The 15,687-nt window shown below is 40.2% G+C and overlaps 1 protein-coding gene across 2 annotated transcripts in view; it reads right to left on the reverse strand.

Annotated features, from left to right (window-relative positions):
* Window positions 1–352: 352 nt before the first annotated feature.
* Window positions 353–15,687, reverse strand: part of LOC146704484 (voltage-dependent calcium channel subunit alpha-2/delta-1) — a 78,756-nt gene continuing 63,421 nt past the window's right edge. Inside the window, exons 30-39 of one of the 2 annotated variants that reach the window (XM_085461655.1) lie at window positions 15,613–15,651; window positions 15,455–15,526; window positions 7,220–7,372; window positions 6,983–7,035; window positions 6,512–6,567; window positions 6,255–6,381; window positions 5,503–5,615; window positions 4,507–4,589; window positions 4,101–4,180; window positions 2,320–2,425 (exon numbers count right to left, since the gene is read on the reverse strand). In XM_085461655.1, the coding sequence (XP_085317781.1) occupies window positions 2,389–2,425; window positions 4,101–4,180; window positions 4,507–4,589; window positions 5,503–5,615; window positions 6,255–6,381; window positions 6,512–6,567; window positions 6,983–7,035; window positions 7,220–7,372; window positions 15,455–15,526; window positions 15,613–15,651 (813 nt within the window). In that variant the 3' untranslated portion in view covers window positions 2,320–2,388. Of the gene's footprint in view, window positions 2,426–4,100; window positions 4,181–4,506; window positions 4,590–5,502; window positions 5,616–6,254; window positions 6,382–6,511; window positions 6,568–6,982; window positions 7,036–7,219; window positions 7,373–15,454; window positions 15,527–15,612; window positions 15,652–15,687 lie in introns of both variants that reach the window. The other variant, XM_085461656.1, reaches the window with a different exon arrangement.

The following is a 15,687-nucleotide window of genomic DNA, read 5'->3' on the forward strand; positions in this document are numbered from 1 at the left end:
ATTGGCTATGACAACACCCAACCGCAAATCCCACATATCAGAGATCTGGGGTGTGGTCAGACACAAACTAGGCATGATGTTTTTTAGCCGGCCAGGTGTTAAGTTGTACTTTCTTTCAGTAATTTGATAATTAGGCATTAATAAGAAAACTGTAGTGTAAAGAGCTACTTGACTAATCCCAAATCACCCACACCCTTCCTTCATATACCAACACGGACACAGTGAACCACAAATGCAGATGGTCTTTCTTTTTCAGCAGCTGTCTCTGTCAGCAGGAAGGATGACATGTTTGGTCTGCTCCCAGTGGAGCCAAAGCATCTGACCAGATGTGAGCAATAAGGAGAATCTCAGGTCATACTAATACAACGTTTTTTGTGAATTTATTATATATGCACAATAACTAACACCATATTATAAACATTTTTTTCATTTCTTCCATTTTCTCTTTTTTACAGTAAATAGTATTAGTGTACAAATGTATACAAAATTTATTCAGGCTAGTGAAGATCCACAAAAGAGTATTTCATGTACGGTATTAAAGCACAATCAGATATCGGAGGGACACATACATGCCTGCACACAGACAGGGGACCCTCAGGGTAAAACACAAGTCAACACATAACTTTGCTAGACAGCATAACCTGATCACACCAGTATATCACCATGAAGGCGAGGTGGAGAGAACATTACTTTTATTCTTAAAAAAAAAAAAAAAGGAAACAGGGAAAAGATGAACTTATGTATGATCTTTATGACTTACTAAAACCTAAGACAAAGTAAGGCAATGGAAAATTATCATTGGTAAAAGAGTGCTCTCAAAGTTCTCTCCAGCATGCCCTGATGCTGATCGTAGGCATAGACAGAGTTCAAACACAGAACAAGCTCATCCCATGACATTGCAGCATTTCGACACTGAGCCTTCAGCGTCTGCTTCACAGCACTTATAGAGCAACACAAAGAGGAAACAAGCATAAAGAGAACAGCAAGAAAACAAAGAAACAGTCATTTTGATATGCTGATCTCATTCACAAGTCATCTTGGCTCCTGAGTCTGGCGATCCAGAAAGGAAACAGAAACAGGATTAATAAAGAGAGGTGTTGGAACCCAAGCTCAAGCCTGGCTTAGCTTTGTTTTGGCAAAAGAGGGGAATGATATTCCTCTCTCATCATCAAAGTCAACGGTTGTTTCCATCACCTATCTGTAAGCCAAAAAAGCAGAAGAACTGCAGCAGATTTGGACTATTTCATAACAAATTACTGCAAGGGATACCCTCTCTGCCAAACTGCAGCAAGCGTTAGCATAGAAGCATACGTGGTAAGAATACAAATCTGATGTGTTGCTTCATTCAAATACCACAGTTTGATTTACTACATAGGCACTGGGAATTTGATGCATCAAACTGAAGACAACCAAAGCTGTCACTTGAAGTACAAATATATTTGAAAATTGCAATATCCTAATAGATTATCACATTGGATGCAACCTGACCTCACTTATCTCTTGGTGAAATATCTATAATATCTAGCTAATAATGTAGCTTGTTTACTGATGTACACCCACATCTGAGGAATATCTCGAATTAAGCTATTGTGCAGATTCTCTTTAGTAGGTTTGCGGTCATTGGTACTGTGTGGAGCTTTGGTGTCAAAAAGTCGGTGTTGTCTTTCGCTCTGTACTGAGCACATGCTGCTACAATACAACACCTAGCTAGACACAAAATGCTTACTGATTTTGAGTACAAAAATGAAATGTAGATAGGTTGGTAAAGTACATTTAAAAACAAATCAAAAGGGATACTCTTAATACTTGCTCTGGTTGCCAAAATAAACGATCCTTACAGCATACTTATTCATACACAATGAATATAATAAGCAACAAACAATACCGACAACCACACAAATCAATGCTGTCAGTGAACATACAGGCTTCGAATGAGATTTAGTTGGCATAGTGGGAAAACGTCTTTCAACCTCCTCAAAATAAATCAGACACACAAGAGAAAATGAGGCAGAATTAAAGGGTTTGGTTAGCTCTTACTCTTGCACCATAGGAGAATATTAAGGAGTATATCATGAAAATGAGTGCAGCTGAGCACAGTAAATGTGTCTCTCTTCTTGGAAAATAATGAGGAGGTAATGAATGAGCACCCTTTGGCATTGGCAAATGGAAATGCTGATATTGGTCTTGAGAAAATAAAAATGTCTTGTTGCAAATATTCTGCATACATCCTGTATGGTGCAACTCGAGTGTCTTCTGGCCTCCAGCGAAATGACTCGATGATCAGTGTATGAGTGTATGTGATCGCGTGTAGGGGTCATGAGTGTTGCAAAGATGTGCTGAGCCACAACAGCAGCAGCTGAAACCCGAACACTGGCCAAAGGCTCGGTCTTAGACAAGTCCCTCCTCCACAATCAGAATCGTCTTCCTGTTGGACAGATCAAGTGTAAGTAAATTAGAAGCAGTCTTCTCTGACATTCAAAAGCTCTATCTCAACTGCTACCACCACTATTGCTGCTACTAACAGTAATAAGCATTTTATGATTATACTATATCAAATTCAGTCATTCTATAGTCTACTGTCGGTGTTGTATCAAGTCTACTTTTCACACTGACAGGTTTTTAGAGAAGCATGTTTTCCCCCTTTCCCCTTGATACAACAACAACGTACATACCTGCCACATTATATCTGTTATAACTAGATGGAACCGGAGATAGTTAGCATAGCAGAAATACTCAAAACTGTGTGGCTTAATCCCAAGTTGACAAAAAACATCTACCCAGCACACTAAGCGCATACAGATTATTTATTTAGATATCATTAGTTTTACCCATACAGAACCTGAAGTGTAAAAACAACAGTTTATGGTGTTATCTCCTTGAGTGTTTCCTGGATAAGTGCAGCGAAAGGTTAGCTCTTTCTGTGGCTAAATAGCTATGCGGTCCAGTGTTATAATAATCAGCGAGAGCGGTATCAACATATACACTTATGTTTTATTTAACTGTCAGCAAAAAAGCAAGGAAACTGAAATATTAATTTAACAGCTCTGTTCAAATATTTAGAGGTGTTTTCAGACCTCAATCTTTGTGCAATGGCTTGCACCTGGTAGCTTCAGTGTGTAGCTGTTTTTTTAATTTAATGGGAGTATTCAGGATATCCGTGCATGCCAAAGGCCTAGGAGAAAGAGGTGGGGGTCTTCTATTTTCAAAGGGCAGGAAAGCCATGTGAAGCTTCCTTTGTTTACTCCAGTGACAAAATGGACTGGCTTGGACACAAACCGTCTTCCTATGAGGAGCTTAGCCAAAAGTAATGGGACAGATGGGAGAGGAAAAGGACACGGCCTACATTTACTCTGTTCATCTACTTCCTACGTTATTCCTCCCCTCCCTTTCTGCTTCCCAGCATGGCCTCTTCATAATATAAACACCAAAAGGCACATGAATTGGTGGCCTGTTGTGTGTATGTTCTACTCCTTTATAGCACAATGAAAGGCAGAGTTCACAAAGATATGCCAGATATTTTTTTTCCAAATATTTAGATGTCTTATAAATTGTTCACAGTTGGGTGAACAATTTATAACACAACTCAACGAGTTCACATATAATTTATCTGCTTTTCTCTTTTGTTTTATGGATTTAGCTGATATGATACATAAAGGTCCACTAGTAACTTTGTACAATACCTTAAACATTATTTTTTTAAACAAAATTGTGCAAAATTATGTACAATATAAGATAGATGCAACATTCTGTGAGTAAGGGAATTATTCAACAAAGAAAAGATCTCACCTATTTATTAAGCTGTGTTATACTTCTTACTTTTTTCTCATCAGCTATTTCCTTATTAAATTATTTTAGTGAGTATAATACCTCATGGAAATTAAAATCTTTACTGTTTATAAAACTTTTTAAATTGTAATAACCAACATATTACATATTACAACATAATGGAAAAATAAATCAGCTTTAAGGATTGAATGTCCATCATACTACCTGATTTACACTGCCCCTAAAAAGAACTTTGCAATCGCCAAGAAACATTGAATATCATAGAAGTTAATATGTTAGGAATGAGCCTTCTGAAGCAGTGAGACGGCACTGACCCTGAAGCCAGAACCAGAAACAACAGTAAAGGTGTAGGGCTCATTGCAGAACCTTTGCTGACTGGGCACAAAGGTTCATCCTGTCAGACAAGAGCAGCAGCCATTGGGAAGCAGAAACATAAAAGAAGAATAAAAAATGATGAGAGACAAGAAGACAGAAAGGAATATAAACAAATGAGTGAATTGTCAATGAATATTAAAAACTGATAAATAACATGGAAACTGGATAGATAAATAAAAGATGAAGGAAGCTCAAAGGGCAGGTAATTGACATTGCTTTAAATCTATGCAGAAAGCACATTGCTGATGAAAACCAGACAGAAACTGACAGAAGCCAACCGTTTAGTCTGGCTAATAGAGCTGTTTCCAGAAAATATTCTCTGGCACATATGTGACTGTGTCTTACATATTCATTGTTGTCAAAGCACACGTCCGGCCCTTTGCGATATCTGGCTTTATCAACCATGTCACATGGATCTGGACCTTCAGCTGAAAGGACACTCAGGAAAATTCAAATTGCTGTTGTGCACATTTTAACAATAAAAACTCAATAATGCATCTTTATGTACTCAGAAACACTTCATTTTTATAGCACCAAATGACACCACCAGTCATGTTGAGGTACTTTATATTGCAAACAGTGCATCATTATAGTTAGACAGACAACAATGATCCCTTATGACTAAGCACTGGAGCAACAGTGGAGAGAAAAAACACATTTTTAAGAGAAAGAACTGCTGAAGTATGGATGGCAACAATCTGCAAAGACCTAATTACGAATGACTAATTTTTACGAATTTTAATTTTTCACATCTAATAGAGATTAATAAACATCATTTAGTAATATGTGTTTTAAAAATAGCTTTTTATATGAAAACACTGGAGACTGTAAGAGAAATTTTGATTATTGATCTGACGAAAGGTAGCCTTGATCATTGATTAGAAGTATTGTTTATAAAATGTTTAATATTTTAATGTGCTCTGGCAGCAACATTTAGTGCTACTATTACCAAATGGACAACTCTGTAGTGGCCCCCTGGTGACCTCTGGTGATGACACCTTTACTGTCCAATCAACAGAAACCTACATTAAAGACACATCTGTCAAACATGTATCCAGAACACATACACACCCCTTCTCTTAATCTTAATTTAACCTGATGGCAACCTGTAGCCCAGATGAAGATAAACATAGAAATTTAATCTAGAAGTAATGTGAGACCACCTTTCATATGCTGTGCATCTGGTTTACGGTTCACACATGAACACTGAGTGGGGACCCACTGCACACTTATTAGGTGTGTGTCCTCGTACTGACAGGTTAAAGTGCTGCTATATATGTGGTTTATGGAGGATTGAAGAGACAAAAGAAAGTACAGTTTTTAAGCCGAGTGAAAGGATACAGGGCTGTTCAGCCTGTCGCAGTGGTCTGGGGTCACATGACAAACATGTTGCTTTGGCATCAGTGATTAAAAACACAAGGTTGGTGTTTGGCAGCTTCTCAGCACGGTACATCCTAGAAAAAGGAAAATAAAGCACGTATAACGTGGTACCAATGCAGCACACATGTACATGCAGGTATGTGTTCAGTTGTGCACAAACAGTGCACTTCATACCACCTCCGTCCTCATGGGATTGACTTTTTATGGTAGTCATTAAAGTATCTGTGTCTACAGTTGTTAACTTTGGGGAGTAAAGCATCAGACACGTGGGACTCATAACACCCAGTAATTACAGCCATATTTAACCCCTCAGACAGCCCAAAGTGATACAAACGTAGGTTACAGCAAAGCAAATGTGCAGCGGCCTGTAAATGTGTGTATTAGTGAGTTTGACATACTGCCAGAGTGTAAAGGAAGAAAAACAGATAAAAAAAGGCTTTTTTTGCTTTCCTCTGCAATTCCGGGCTCTGACAGATCAAGGTAATCTGTGTGTGATCAGAACTCATCAGAAAGCAGCTGTCTGAAATCAGGCTGCAAAACAGAACGAAACCAGGAAACCAATTCTTTTCTGGATCAATCCCCACAGGCCATTAAACAGATGGACGCCCAGTAAGAACCTGAAAATCTTCAACAACAGCCATTTAAAGTCATCAGTGGAAAGAGCCACTAAGATGGAAGCATATGGGGAGTCTTGTGAACTAACATACACATACCTGGAACAGTTTCCACAATCCAGGACACCTGAGTAGGATTTTTCGTCGTTGTCAAAGAAATATTGAGTCTGCTCTGTGATACAGCTTTCTTTAAACATGGCATCTGATATGTCGTCATCTGTCGACTCTGCTAGAAATAAGAGGGACGGTTTAATAGAAAAGAGGATTAGTAAGAAATACATGGATTAAAACTGGAGTGACAGACCTCTGTCTCATCAAACTAAGACTGATGGTTATGCACAGCTTATGTTACTTGCCTGCCTGTAGAAGGCTGGGGAACATGAGACCCAAGAAGAGCTGCTGAAGTACTGACCTAGGAAAAAACAATAAAAAGTAAAAACAAAAACAAAATGAGTCACATGTAGGAGGCAACAAATCGCCTGAACAGCTTGTTTTTTAAAACTACGTTCAACCGATAGCTGTTTACTAAAAGCAACACATCTGTCTAAAGTTAGAGTAAATGGTGATGTAAATGTCATGGGAAGTATCAGGCATTCTATTTTAAAAGCTGGTTATATTGCAGTTGGACAGCTAAGCAGAAAATGATGCGGTATCATGTTGTGTAACTGCCCTTGTCTTACACTGACCCAGCCAACTTTATCCTTCAACAGCATGCAAGTCCACTCCCGTACAAACTCCCACCCTGAAATACAAGTGTGCTCCCACTCTAACATGCACACGCAAATCAATGAAACATAGAAGCACAAGCACACAACCTCTACACTCACCAGGCAGCAGTGGATGCCCACCAGCCAATACTGAGAAAGTCTGCAATGGTAGGCTGTAGAAAGACAGGAAAAGAAATGCTAGTGAAAAAACAAGCACAAAAAAGCCTCCGAAAAAACGAGTAAGGCTTCATAAATCAAATTAACTAATAAATTCTGTTTTTTTACGTTAATATATTACTATTGCACAAATAGAAACCAAATAACATATACAGTAATGGTTTCAGTGAGGTTTCTAACCACATAGACGGAGCGGGGTCCAGCTGCTGCCTTGCTGTCTTTCTCTGGATCACAGACAGACTGATAGTCATAAGTCTTGTTCAAGGAGTACAGGGAGGTGTTGACCAGGTTGGTCATCAGCACTGGATCCACCTCACCAAAAAACTGACCTATCTAGACAGGTTCACATATACACACACACAAAACATAACAGAGAGTAAGAGCAGTGTAAAAGTAAGTCTTGTTTTGTTTTTGTTTTGTTTTTTGTAAACAAAGCACGGAGTTGGGTCCTACTTACCTTAAAGTAGCATTGGTTGGAGTATAAGTAAATTAACAGAAAAGGCAGTGGCGCTATTAGGTAAGTGTTTTGCTTGCAGGGTTGAGGTACCCTTTTTATCCCCTTAGACGTATGGGTCATTAAAAAATCATTACATTGCTGTTCTAAGTGATCTATCTTTATCCAGTGAGGAAAACATTTCTATTCTAATATCACTGCATTCTTACAGAATGACAATGCCTTATTCATAGGGCACAAGGGTCAGCGAATGGTTTGATGAGTATGATAATGATGTAAATCATATGCTACAGTATGATCCTCACATAGCAGATATTAGCAGTTATTAAGTCAGCTGAAGACTTTTGAGAGGTTTTGCATCAAAATGTTAGTCCAACATAACTCTACCAGCTTAAATAAGTAATAATTAGAGTTAGGGTTGTAGAATATATTCCATCATTGATCATATATATATATATATATATATATATATATATATATATATATATATATATATATATATATATATATATATATATATTAGGGGTGCAACAATACACAAAATTCACGGTTCGGTTCGATACTTTGGTGTCACGGTTCGATATTTTTTCGATTAAAAAAAAAAAAAACCCACGTTCATGCCTTTTTAATTTGTCATTTATTAAATTTTCACGGCACATTCCGCACCACATCTCTGTGCGTTCATCATTTGTTTGAAGCCAGCTCACCTCCTGCAACTACTTTTCCGAGAATACGTGCTTCTTTTGCGGTTCGGACTCCTTCTGACATTTCTTTGGAGGTGAAGGAACATCACAGTAATTGCTTAAAGGAGCTTGCTTCTTCGACATCTTTAAGAGTTTTAAACAAATTTCTGTCCTCCTCCTGAAAATCTTATGTATGCAAACACTCGTTGCAACTTCTTATCTTGTGCCCGTTTTTTATTTTGACAGCGAATGCGCACCTTCGGACCACTTATGTGCAGCCCTGGTTATTTCGCTTGTCATATTGCAGCCACAGAAATTCTTTTGTCCATGAAACCATAAAGCTGCACTTTCTTTTTGCCTTATAGCCTGATTTGTCATAACTTCTCCGTTTTGCGGTAAGCTTTTCTTTGGCTGTCACTTCTTCACCCTGACCTGTCTTATTTGGCTCAGCAGAACTAAAATATTGTGGTGAGCTCAGACAAGGAGGAGACGAAGGTATCGTTTGGTCTTGCTTCCCGTGAGCTAGCCAGGGAGCACAGCCGTTTATTGACATCTGCAGAAGAACACTGCCGCTAGCTAACTGCTCAGCGCGGCAACAGCACAGCAGCAGCAGCAACAACAACAACACACGGGGCGCCCTCTGACCCCGGAAGGACACACCGTCGCAGCGAGAGGGCGTCACCCGTCACTATGGCAACATAAACAAAACATAACCGTACAAACAGAACCCCGAACAGCCCTGACCCGCTACATAGCCCCCACCTAAGGGGTCAGTCGTCCTCGACGACCCCATTACCCCACACAAAGTCCTGCAAATGTCCAGGTGCCTTCTTTTGGCGCACCGGCCGGTCACGACCGGCGGGGGAAAAGTCACTCGGGTCAGAACATGGGGTGCCACCATCATTCCACTTCTGACACCAATGTGGCGAGCTCAGACAAGGAGGAGACGGAGGTATCGTTTGGTCTTGCTTCCCGTGAGCTAGCCAGGGAGCACAGCCGTTTATTGACATCTGCAGAAGAACACTGCCGCTAGCTAACTGCTCAGCGCGGCAACAGCACAGCAACAACAACAACACACAGGGCGCCCTCTGACCCCGGAAGGACACACCGTCGCAGCGAGAGGGCGTCACCCGTCACTATGACAACATAAACAAAACATAACTGTACAAACAGAACCCCGAACAGCCCTGACCCGCTACATAGCCCCCACCTAAGGGGTCAGTCGTCCCCGACGACCCCATTACCCCACACAAAGTCCTGCAAATGTCTAGGTGCCTTCTTTTGGCGCACCGGCCGGTGTTGTGCCAAAGTAGTTACCCCCCTCAAAAATTGTTTCCCCATTCAAGGGAGCGCGCAAAGTAGGAGGAGCAACTTGCCCAGCTCCGTTCTGTACGCTAGTTGTCACTGATCTGCAGTCGACGCGATAAAGAGTAAAAGCTGGAAAACAGCAGACTCGATGAATTTAATATTAGTTTCGTGACATTGTAATGTGCCGTGGCACAACACCGGTCACGACCGGCGGGGGAAAAGTCACTCGGGTCAGAACATGGGGTGCCACCATCATCCCACTTCTGACACCAATGTGGCGAGCTCAGACAAGGAGGAGACGGAGGTGTCGTTTGGTCTTGCTTCCCGTGAGCTAGCCAGGGAGCACAGCCGTTTATTGACATCTGCAGAAGAACACTGCCGCTAGCTAACTGCTCAGTGCGGCAACAGCACAGCAACAACAACAACAACACACAGGGCGCCCTCTGACCCCGGAAGAACACACCGTCGCAGCGAGAGGGCGTCACCCGTCACTATGGCAACATAAACAAAACATAACTGTACAAACAGAACCCCGAACAGCCCTGACCCGCTACAGTATGTATCCTGCTGCTTTTACACACGCACTCACATAACGCTCAGCGATTCTCTGCGCGATCAACCTCTCACATGTTTAAGCTTGCTGCGGGAGATTTCACTTGTCATGTTTGCATAGTAAGCTAACATTGATAAGACGATGTCAGAGGAATTGGTGCGCAAATTATCATCACTAACCAATCAGTGCTGTCGCTCTCTATACACAGTTCAGGCGATTGCAAAGTGAAAGCAAAAAACAAGCACAAATTCAAACTCGATTTCAATATGTCACATATTGGCAGTGGCTCACCGATGCCAATGACATAATTACCCAGCTACATTTCCGAAAGAATGCAAAAGCATTGACATATATTTTTCCTTCCTATGATAGGCCGACGGGCAGGGCAGAGATAGATTTTGGTAGCCCGACTGGAAAAATCTCTAGCCCCAGGACGTCGGGCTAGCGATTTTGCGAGCCCTGTATCTGATTGAGGAATCACTTATCTTTGGAAAAGAGTTTATTACAGAGAAATGTCTCTTTCCAAAATAAAAGCTATACTATACGCTTCTTCTGGGCTATATTCTCAGCAGCATATTAAACATAACAGGTCCCCATAAGAAGAATCATGTGCTAACGGCTGTCTAAATGACTCGGGAAAAGTTTGTCTGCTTCCGCTTGTCTTTGCACTAGGATGATGTCGGTGTAAATGTGCAGTCATATTTGTTATGTTCCCACTAGTGCTGTCAGCGTAAATCTCGTTGAAATGACGTTAACGCCACAACACGGCAAATCTCCATTAACGAGCTACCGTGGATCGCCCGTGGAAGGGGCTGGACGGCCAACACATTAACGAGCTAACTGCGCTAACACACTAGCTCCCACCCATGTAATTGAGCATTGCGTGGCACATCCAACATACTGTTTTACTTTAGTCCATGACACGCTTACCTTCAGGGTCATACGTCACATGAAAACCAAAATAGTTCCAAACGCCAGATCTGAATGAGGGTGGGGGAGGTTTAATTTGCCATGTTGCAAGGAGAGCTTAACTTCTGTCTCGCTAGCTTGCCCTGCGCTCAGTGAATCTGCGTTCGACTGCTCCGCCTAGGCTGCACTGCCGAGCGCAGATCCACTGAGCGCTCAACACAGACAGCATAGTCAGAAGGAAAGTTGATAAAATAAATTAAAAATTTATTTTGTATTGTTCGATACATATGGGTACCGAACCGAAAGCACTGTATCGAACGGTTCAATATCGATACGAGTATCGTTGCACCCCTAATATATATATATATATATATATATATATAAACAAAACACCCAGCACGCCCCTGCGGGCGGTTTATCCTTCAAGCTCGGGTCCTCTACCAGAGGCCTGGGAGCTTGAGGGTCCTGCGCAGTATCTTAGCTGTTCCCAGGACTGCGCTCTTCTGGACAGAGATCTCCGATGTTATTCCCGGGATCTGCTGGAGCCACTCGCCTAGCTTGGGAGTCACCGCACCTAGTGCTCCGATTACCACGGGGACCACCGTTACCTTCACCCTCCACATCCTCTCGAGCTCTTCTCTGAGCCCTTGGTATTTCTCCAGCTTCTCGTGTTCCTTCTTCCTGATATTGCTGTCATTCGGAACCGCTACATCGATCACTACGGCCGTCTTCTTCTGTTTGTCTACCACCACTATGTCCGGTTGGTTAGCCACCACCATTTTGTCCGTCTGTATCTGGAAGTCCCACAGGATCTTAGCTCGGTCATTCTCCACCACCCTTGGGGGCATCTCCCATTTTGACCTCGGGACTTCCAGGTTATACTCGGCACAGATGTTCCTGTACACTATGCCGGCCACTTGGTTATGGCGTTCCATGTATGCCTTGCCTGCTAGCATCTTGCACCCTGCTGTTATGTGCTGGATTGTCTCTGGGGCATCTTTACACAGCCTGCACCTGGGGTCTTGCCTGGTGTGATAGACCCCAGCCTCTATGGATCTTGTGCTCAGAGCTTGTTCTTGTGCTGCCATGATTAGTGCCTCTGTGCTGTCTTTCAGTCCAGCTTTGTCCAGCCACTGGTAGGATTTCTGGATATCAGCCACCTCCTCTATCTGCCGGTGGTACATACCGTATATATATATATATATATATATATATATATATATATATATATATATATATATATATATATATATATATATATGAACCTCTTGTCTGAGGTTAATAGCTTTTTTTTCAGTTAATTTTATTTACAAGTTAAATACCCTACAATAATACAGAGAAAATTCCAACAATCAAACAACCCACTTTAAACAAGCACTTGGAAACACTGACAAGGAAAATCTTCCTTTTAGCAGGAAGAAACTTCTGACAGAACCAGGCTCGGGGAGAGGCAGCCATACTTTATCAAAAAGGGAAAGCGTTCAGCCTGATCTTAAAAGCAGAGAGGGTGTCTGTCTCCTGAATCCAAACTGAGAGCTGTTTCTTGGCCTGAAATCTGGCAGCTCTTCCTCCCATTCTACTTTTCCCCCATTCTACCTCACATCTTGGGAACCACAAGTCACCCAGCAGTTGGAGAGCAAACTGCCTTATTGGAGTAGGGTACTATGAGGTCTTTAACGTAAGATGAAGCCTAATTATTCAAGACCTTGTATGTGCGAAGGATTCCAAACGACCAGGTCATATCCTGGTCAAAAACAACTCCAACTTTCCTCATAGTGTTACTGGAGGCCAAGGTAGTGTCATCCAGAGTAAGTACTTGATAGATGCTATGTTTTAGTAAATAACCTCAGTTTTATTTAAATTTCGAAGCAGAAATGTAAAGGTCATCTACGTCTTTACATCTTTAAGACTTTCCTACAGTTTTGCCGATTGGTGTGTGTTATCTGGCCTTATGGATAAATAAAGCTGGATATCATCTGCATAGCAATAAAAATGCATGCTATGCTGTTGAATGATACTGCCTAAGTAAACGTTTGTAAATGGTATTGGGTATCTAGAAATATTATCTTGATAGCTATTGTAAAACTGAAAATGTTTTCTACGTTACAGTATACCTTTTTAAGTTTCCATAAAAGTCGGGCAGATTGGCACTGGAGTCAGTCAAATAACTGCAACATGTACTATTATTTGTGTTCTGTTTTGTTCACTAGTTAGCTTTAGGTACCAAAAGTACTTAAACAGTTTAGAAAACAAATGCAGTTTTGGATGAAAAATGTTAGCTGTAATGATAAAGTAAAAAAAGTTTCCATATATAATAGGTGGGATTGAGAATATCGTAATAATAAGAGAATGCTCTTACTATTACGATACCAGCAACTTTTATAAAACCAAAATATTTAAATACCCTGAAAATAAGAACAGGCTCATAGGTCAGTGATAAAAACTTTATAACAAAATGACCATTATACTGTACGTGGGAATTGTCAACAAATAGAGATACCATTAAACACTACATAAGGCTTTAAAAATTATGTGTGCTGATGTAATTAAAATTTAATTTTATCACCTCATCTATATTCCATAAAATTACAATTTTCTATAATTAGAAACAACAACAAAAATAAATTTAAATTAAAATATTACACGTGCTCAGTGATCATCATCAGGTGTGAGTTAGTTTAACAATAACTGACAATGGACAATATTTATTTAGCAGTATTTATTGCTGTTTTAATAACTATTAATTTACAACCCATTAAATGATTTGTTAGTTATTTTTAGGTTAGTTATTGTGTAACCTATTTTTTTATAAATTGCAATTTTTTAATTTTAAATTGTATTATTTTTAGTATTTGATGCTTTAATATGTAGAAAGTTTCCATGGGAAAGATGCAAGTTCAGAAAAGGTATTAGAATACAAACACAGCACTTTGCAGAGGTAGATGAGCCACAGTTATACAAACATCGTAGTCTAAATAAACACATGTGCAACAAAGCGTCCTCATGACTGTTGTGATGGCAAATTTGACAAAACTGATAAACTTACGTCATTTCCTGTATATTTTTTAATTATGCAAATACGCAATATTGTTTCAATTAGTTTCTTTTTTCCAAATTAAACGTTTTTTCCACAGCTAGCTTTAACTTTTCTTGTAGACTTAGTACAAAATCATAACTTTGCTTGGCAGGTGAGTCGTTCACAAAAATGTAGACCTTTCCACATAAACTTTGCTTCTCTGCAGTTCTGTTGTGGATTTGGGTTGTCTCACAGCCTTCTGCCTCTTCATGTAAGCCCACACTGCCTCAGTGATGTTGAGATCAGCACTCTGTGGGGCTTTGCCATCTGTTATGAGACTCTTTGTTTTACTTGTGGCTAAAAAGAGTTCTTTACAAAAGCATGTTTGTGGCTGTTATGCTGAAGGATGAGTTTGGGACCAATCAGATTGTACTTTGTGAAGTACATGCACTGTATTGCTTTCCCATTCAAATTTTTCACAGAGGGCATATGATCTCGCTAGATAGAAAGTGGTGGAATCCTCCAGTCACCAATTACACATGTTGATGCTCGACTGAGGTCATTGTCACAGGACTTTTTCATGTTGACTTAACCGTGTGTATTAGGTTACTGAGCGGTTAATTTTTCTTTGTCATTGAAACACATCTTAGGCAATGCTATATATCTGAATCCATGGCCCAGAACAAGATTTTTAGTCTTAAGAATTCCACTTCTTCTATTATAGATTGGAAAAGATTCTAAGTGAAGAGGTGTACTGTTAAGCCTAATAAAGGGATCCTTTTTCTGGATCATAGAACTACTGTCACTGCATACATTTACTTTTTTTCAATAGCACAAAAGGCTTGGCATCGTCTCTGAAGACATCAATTGTTTCACAATGTGGAAAAGAATACTCAAAGAGAGTAAACTGTATGTGTCAGATTTTGTGATGGTAGAATGGATCAAAGACAGCCGATGTCCTATCTTGACTGACATGAGATGTTTTTGAGCTCACAGTATATCCTACAACTGACAGGCTGGGGCTGAAGGCAGCCTAAAAGAGTGGAGTTAACACAGTTGAGCGGACTTCTCACATACACAGGGGAAACAGTTCAGTACAGCGTCCATGATTGACTAAGACCCATCGGAGCCTTCCCTTTGATCTTCGTCCAGAGTCTAGTGCTCTACTTTACCAGACACATGGGTGCACTGCTGTAGTAGAAAAGTAGAGCTAAAAGCAAACAGGCCATTCTTGTAAATGAGTCATAAGTCCTTTATTTGACCCATATATATGATTGATGAATTTCTCTGTCAAAGGTAAGAGGAACTGAGTTTGTAGACAAGTAAAAAATGAATAGAAAAGACAAGAAACATGACTGCTGGAAAAGTCGCCCCTTCTGAACATGTGGCCACACATTTTTATGATCACAATTTGTAGAGAGAAAAAGGAATGTTCCAAATTAGTGAAGCTTACATGTTTGCAATAATGTAAAGATTGCTGATGATAACTCACCAGGGTAATGTACTCATCCTTGTTGGACATGAGAAGAAATCCTCCATCATCCAGTATCACACAGTCCACATGCTGGAGGATAAAAAGTGTTAAACAACTGAAAAAGCGTTCAAAAAAAGTATTTAAATAAACTGGTAGTTTTTTTTATATTGTTATACCTTGTCATTCCTTAGACAGCCGCAAATCTCATCTTTGCACTAAAAGGAAATAAATTGAGTGAGGCAAAAAAAAAA

The sequence above is a fragment of the Copadichromis virginalis genome, linkage group LG7 (assembly GCF_057382275.1).
Source record: "Copadichromis virginalis isolate Kocher_CV1m ecotype Utaka linkage group LG7, C_Virginalis_male_GT1.1, whole genome shotgun sequence".
Classification (NCBI taxonomy): Eukaryota; Metazoa; Chordata; class Actinopteri; order Cichliformes; family Cichlidae; genus Copadichromis; species Copadichromis virginalis.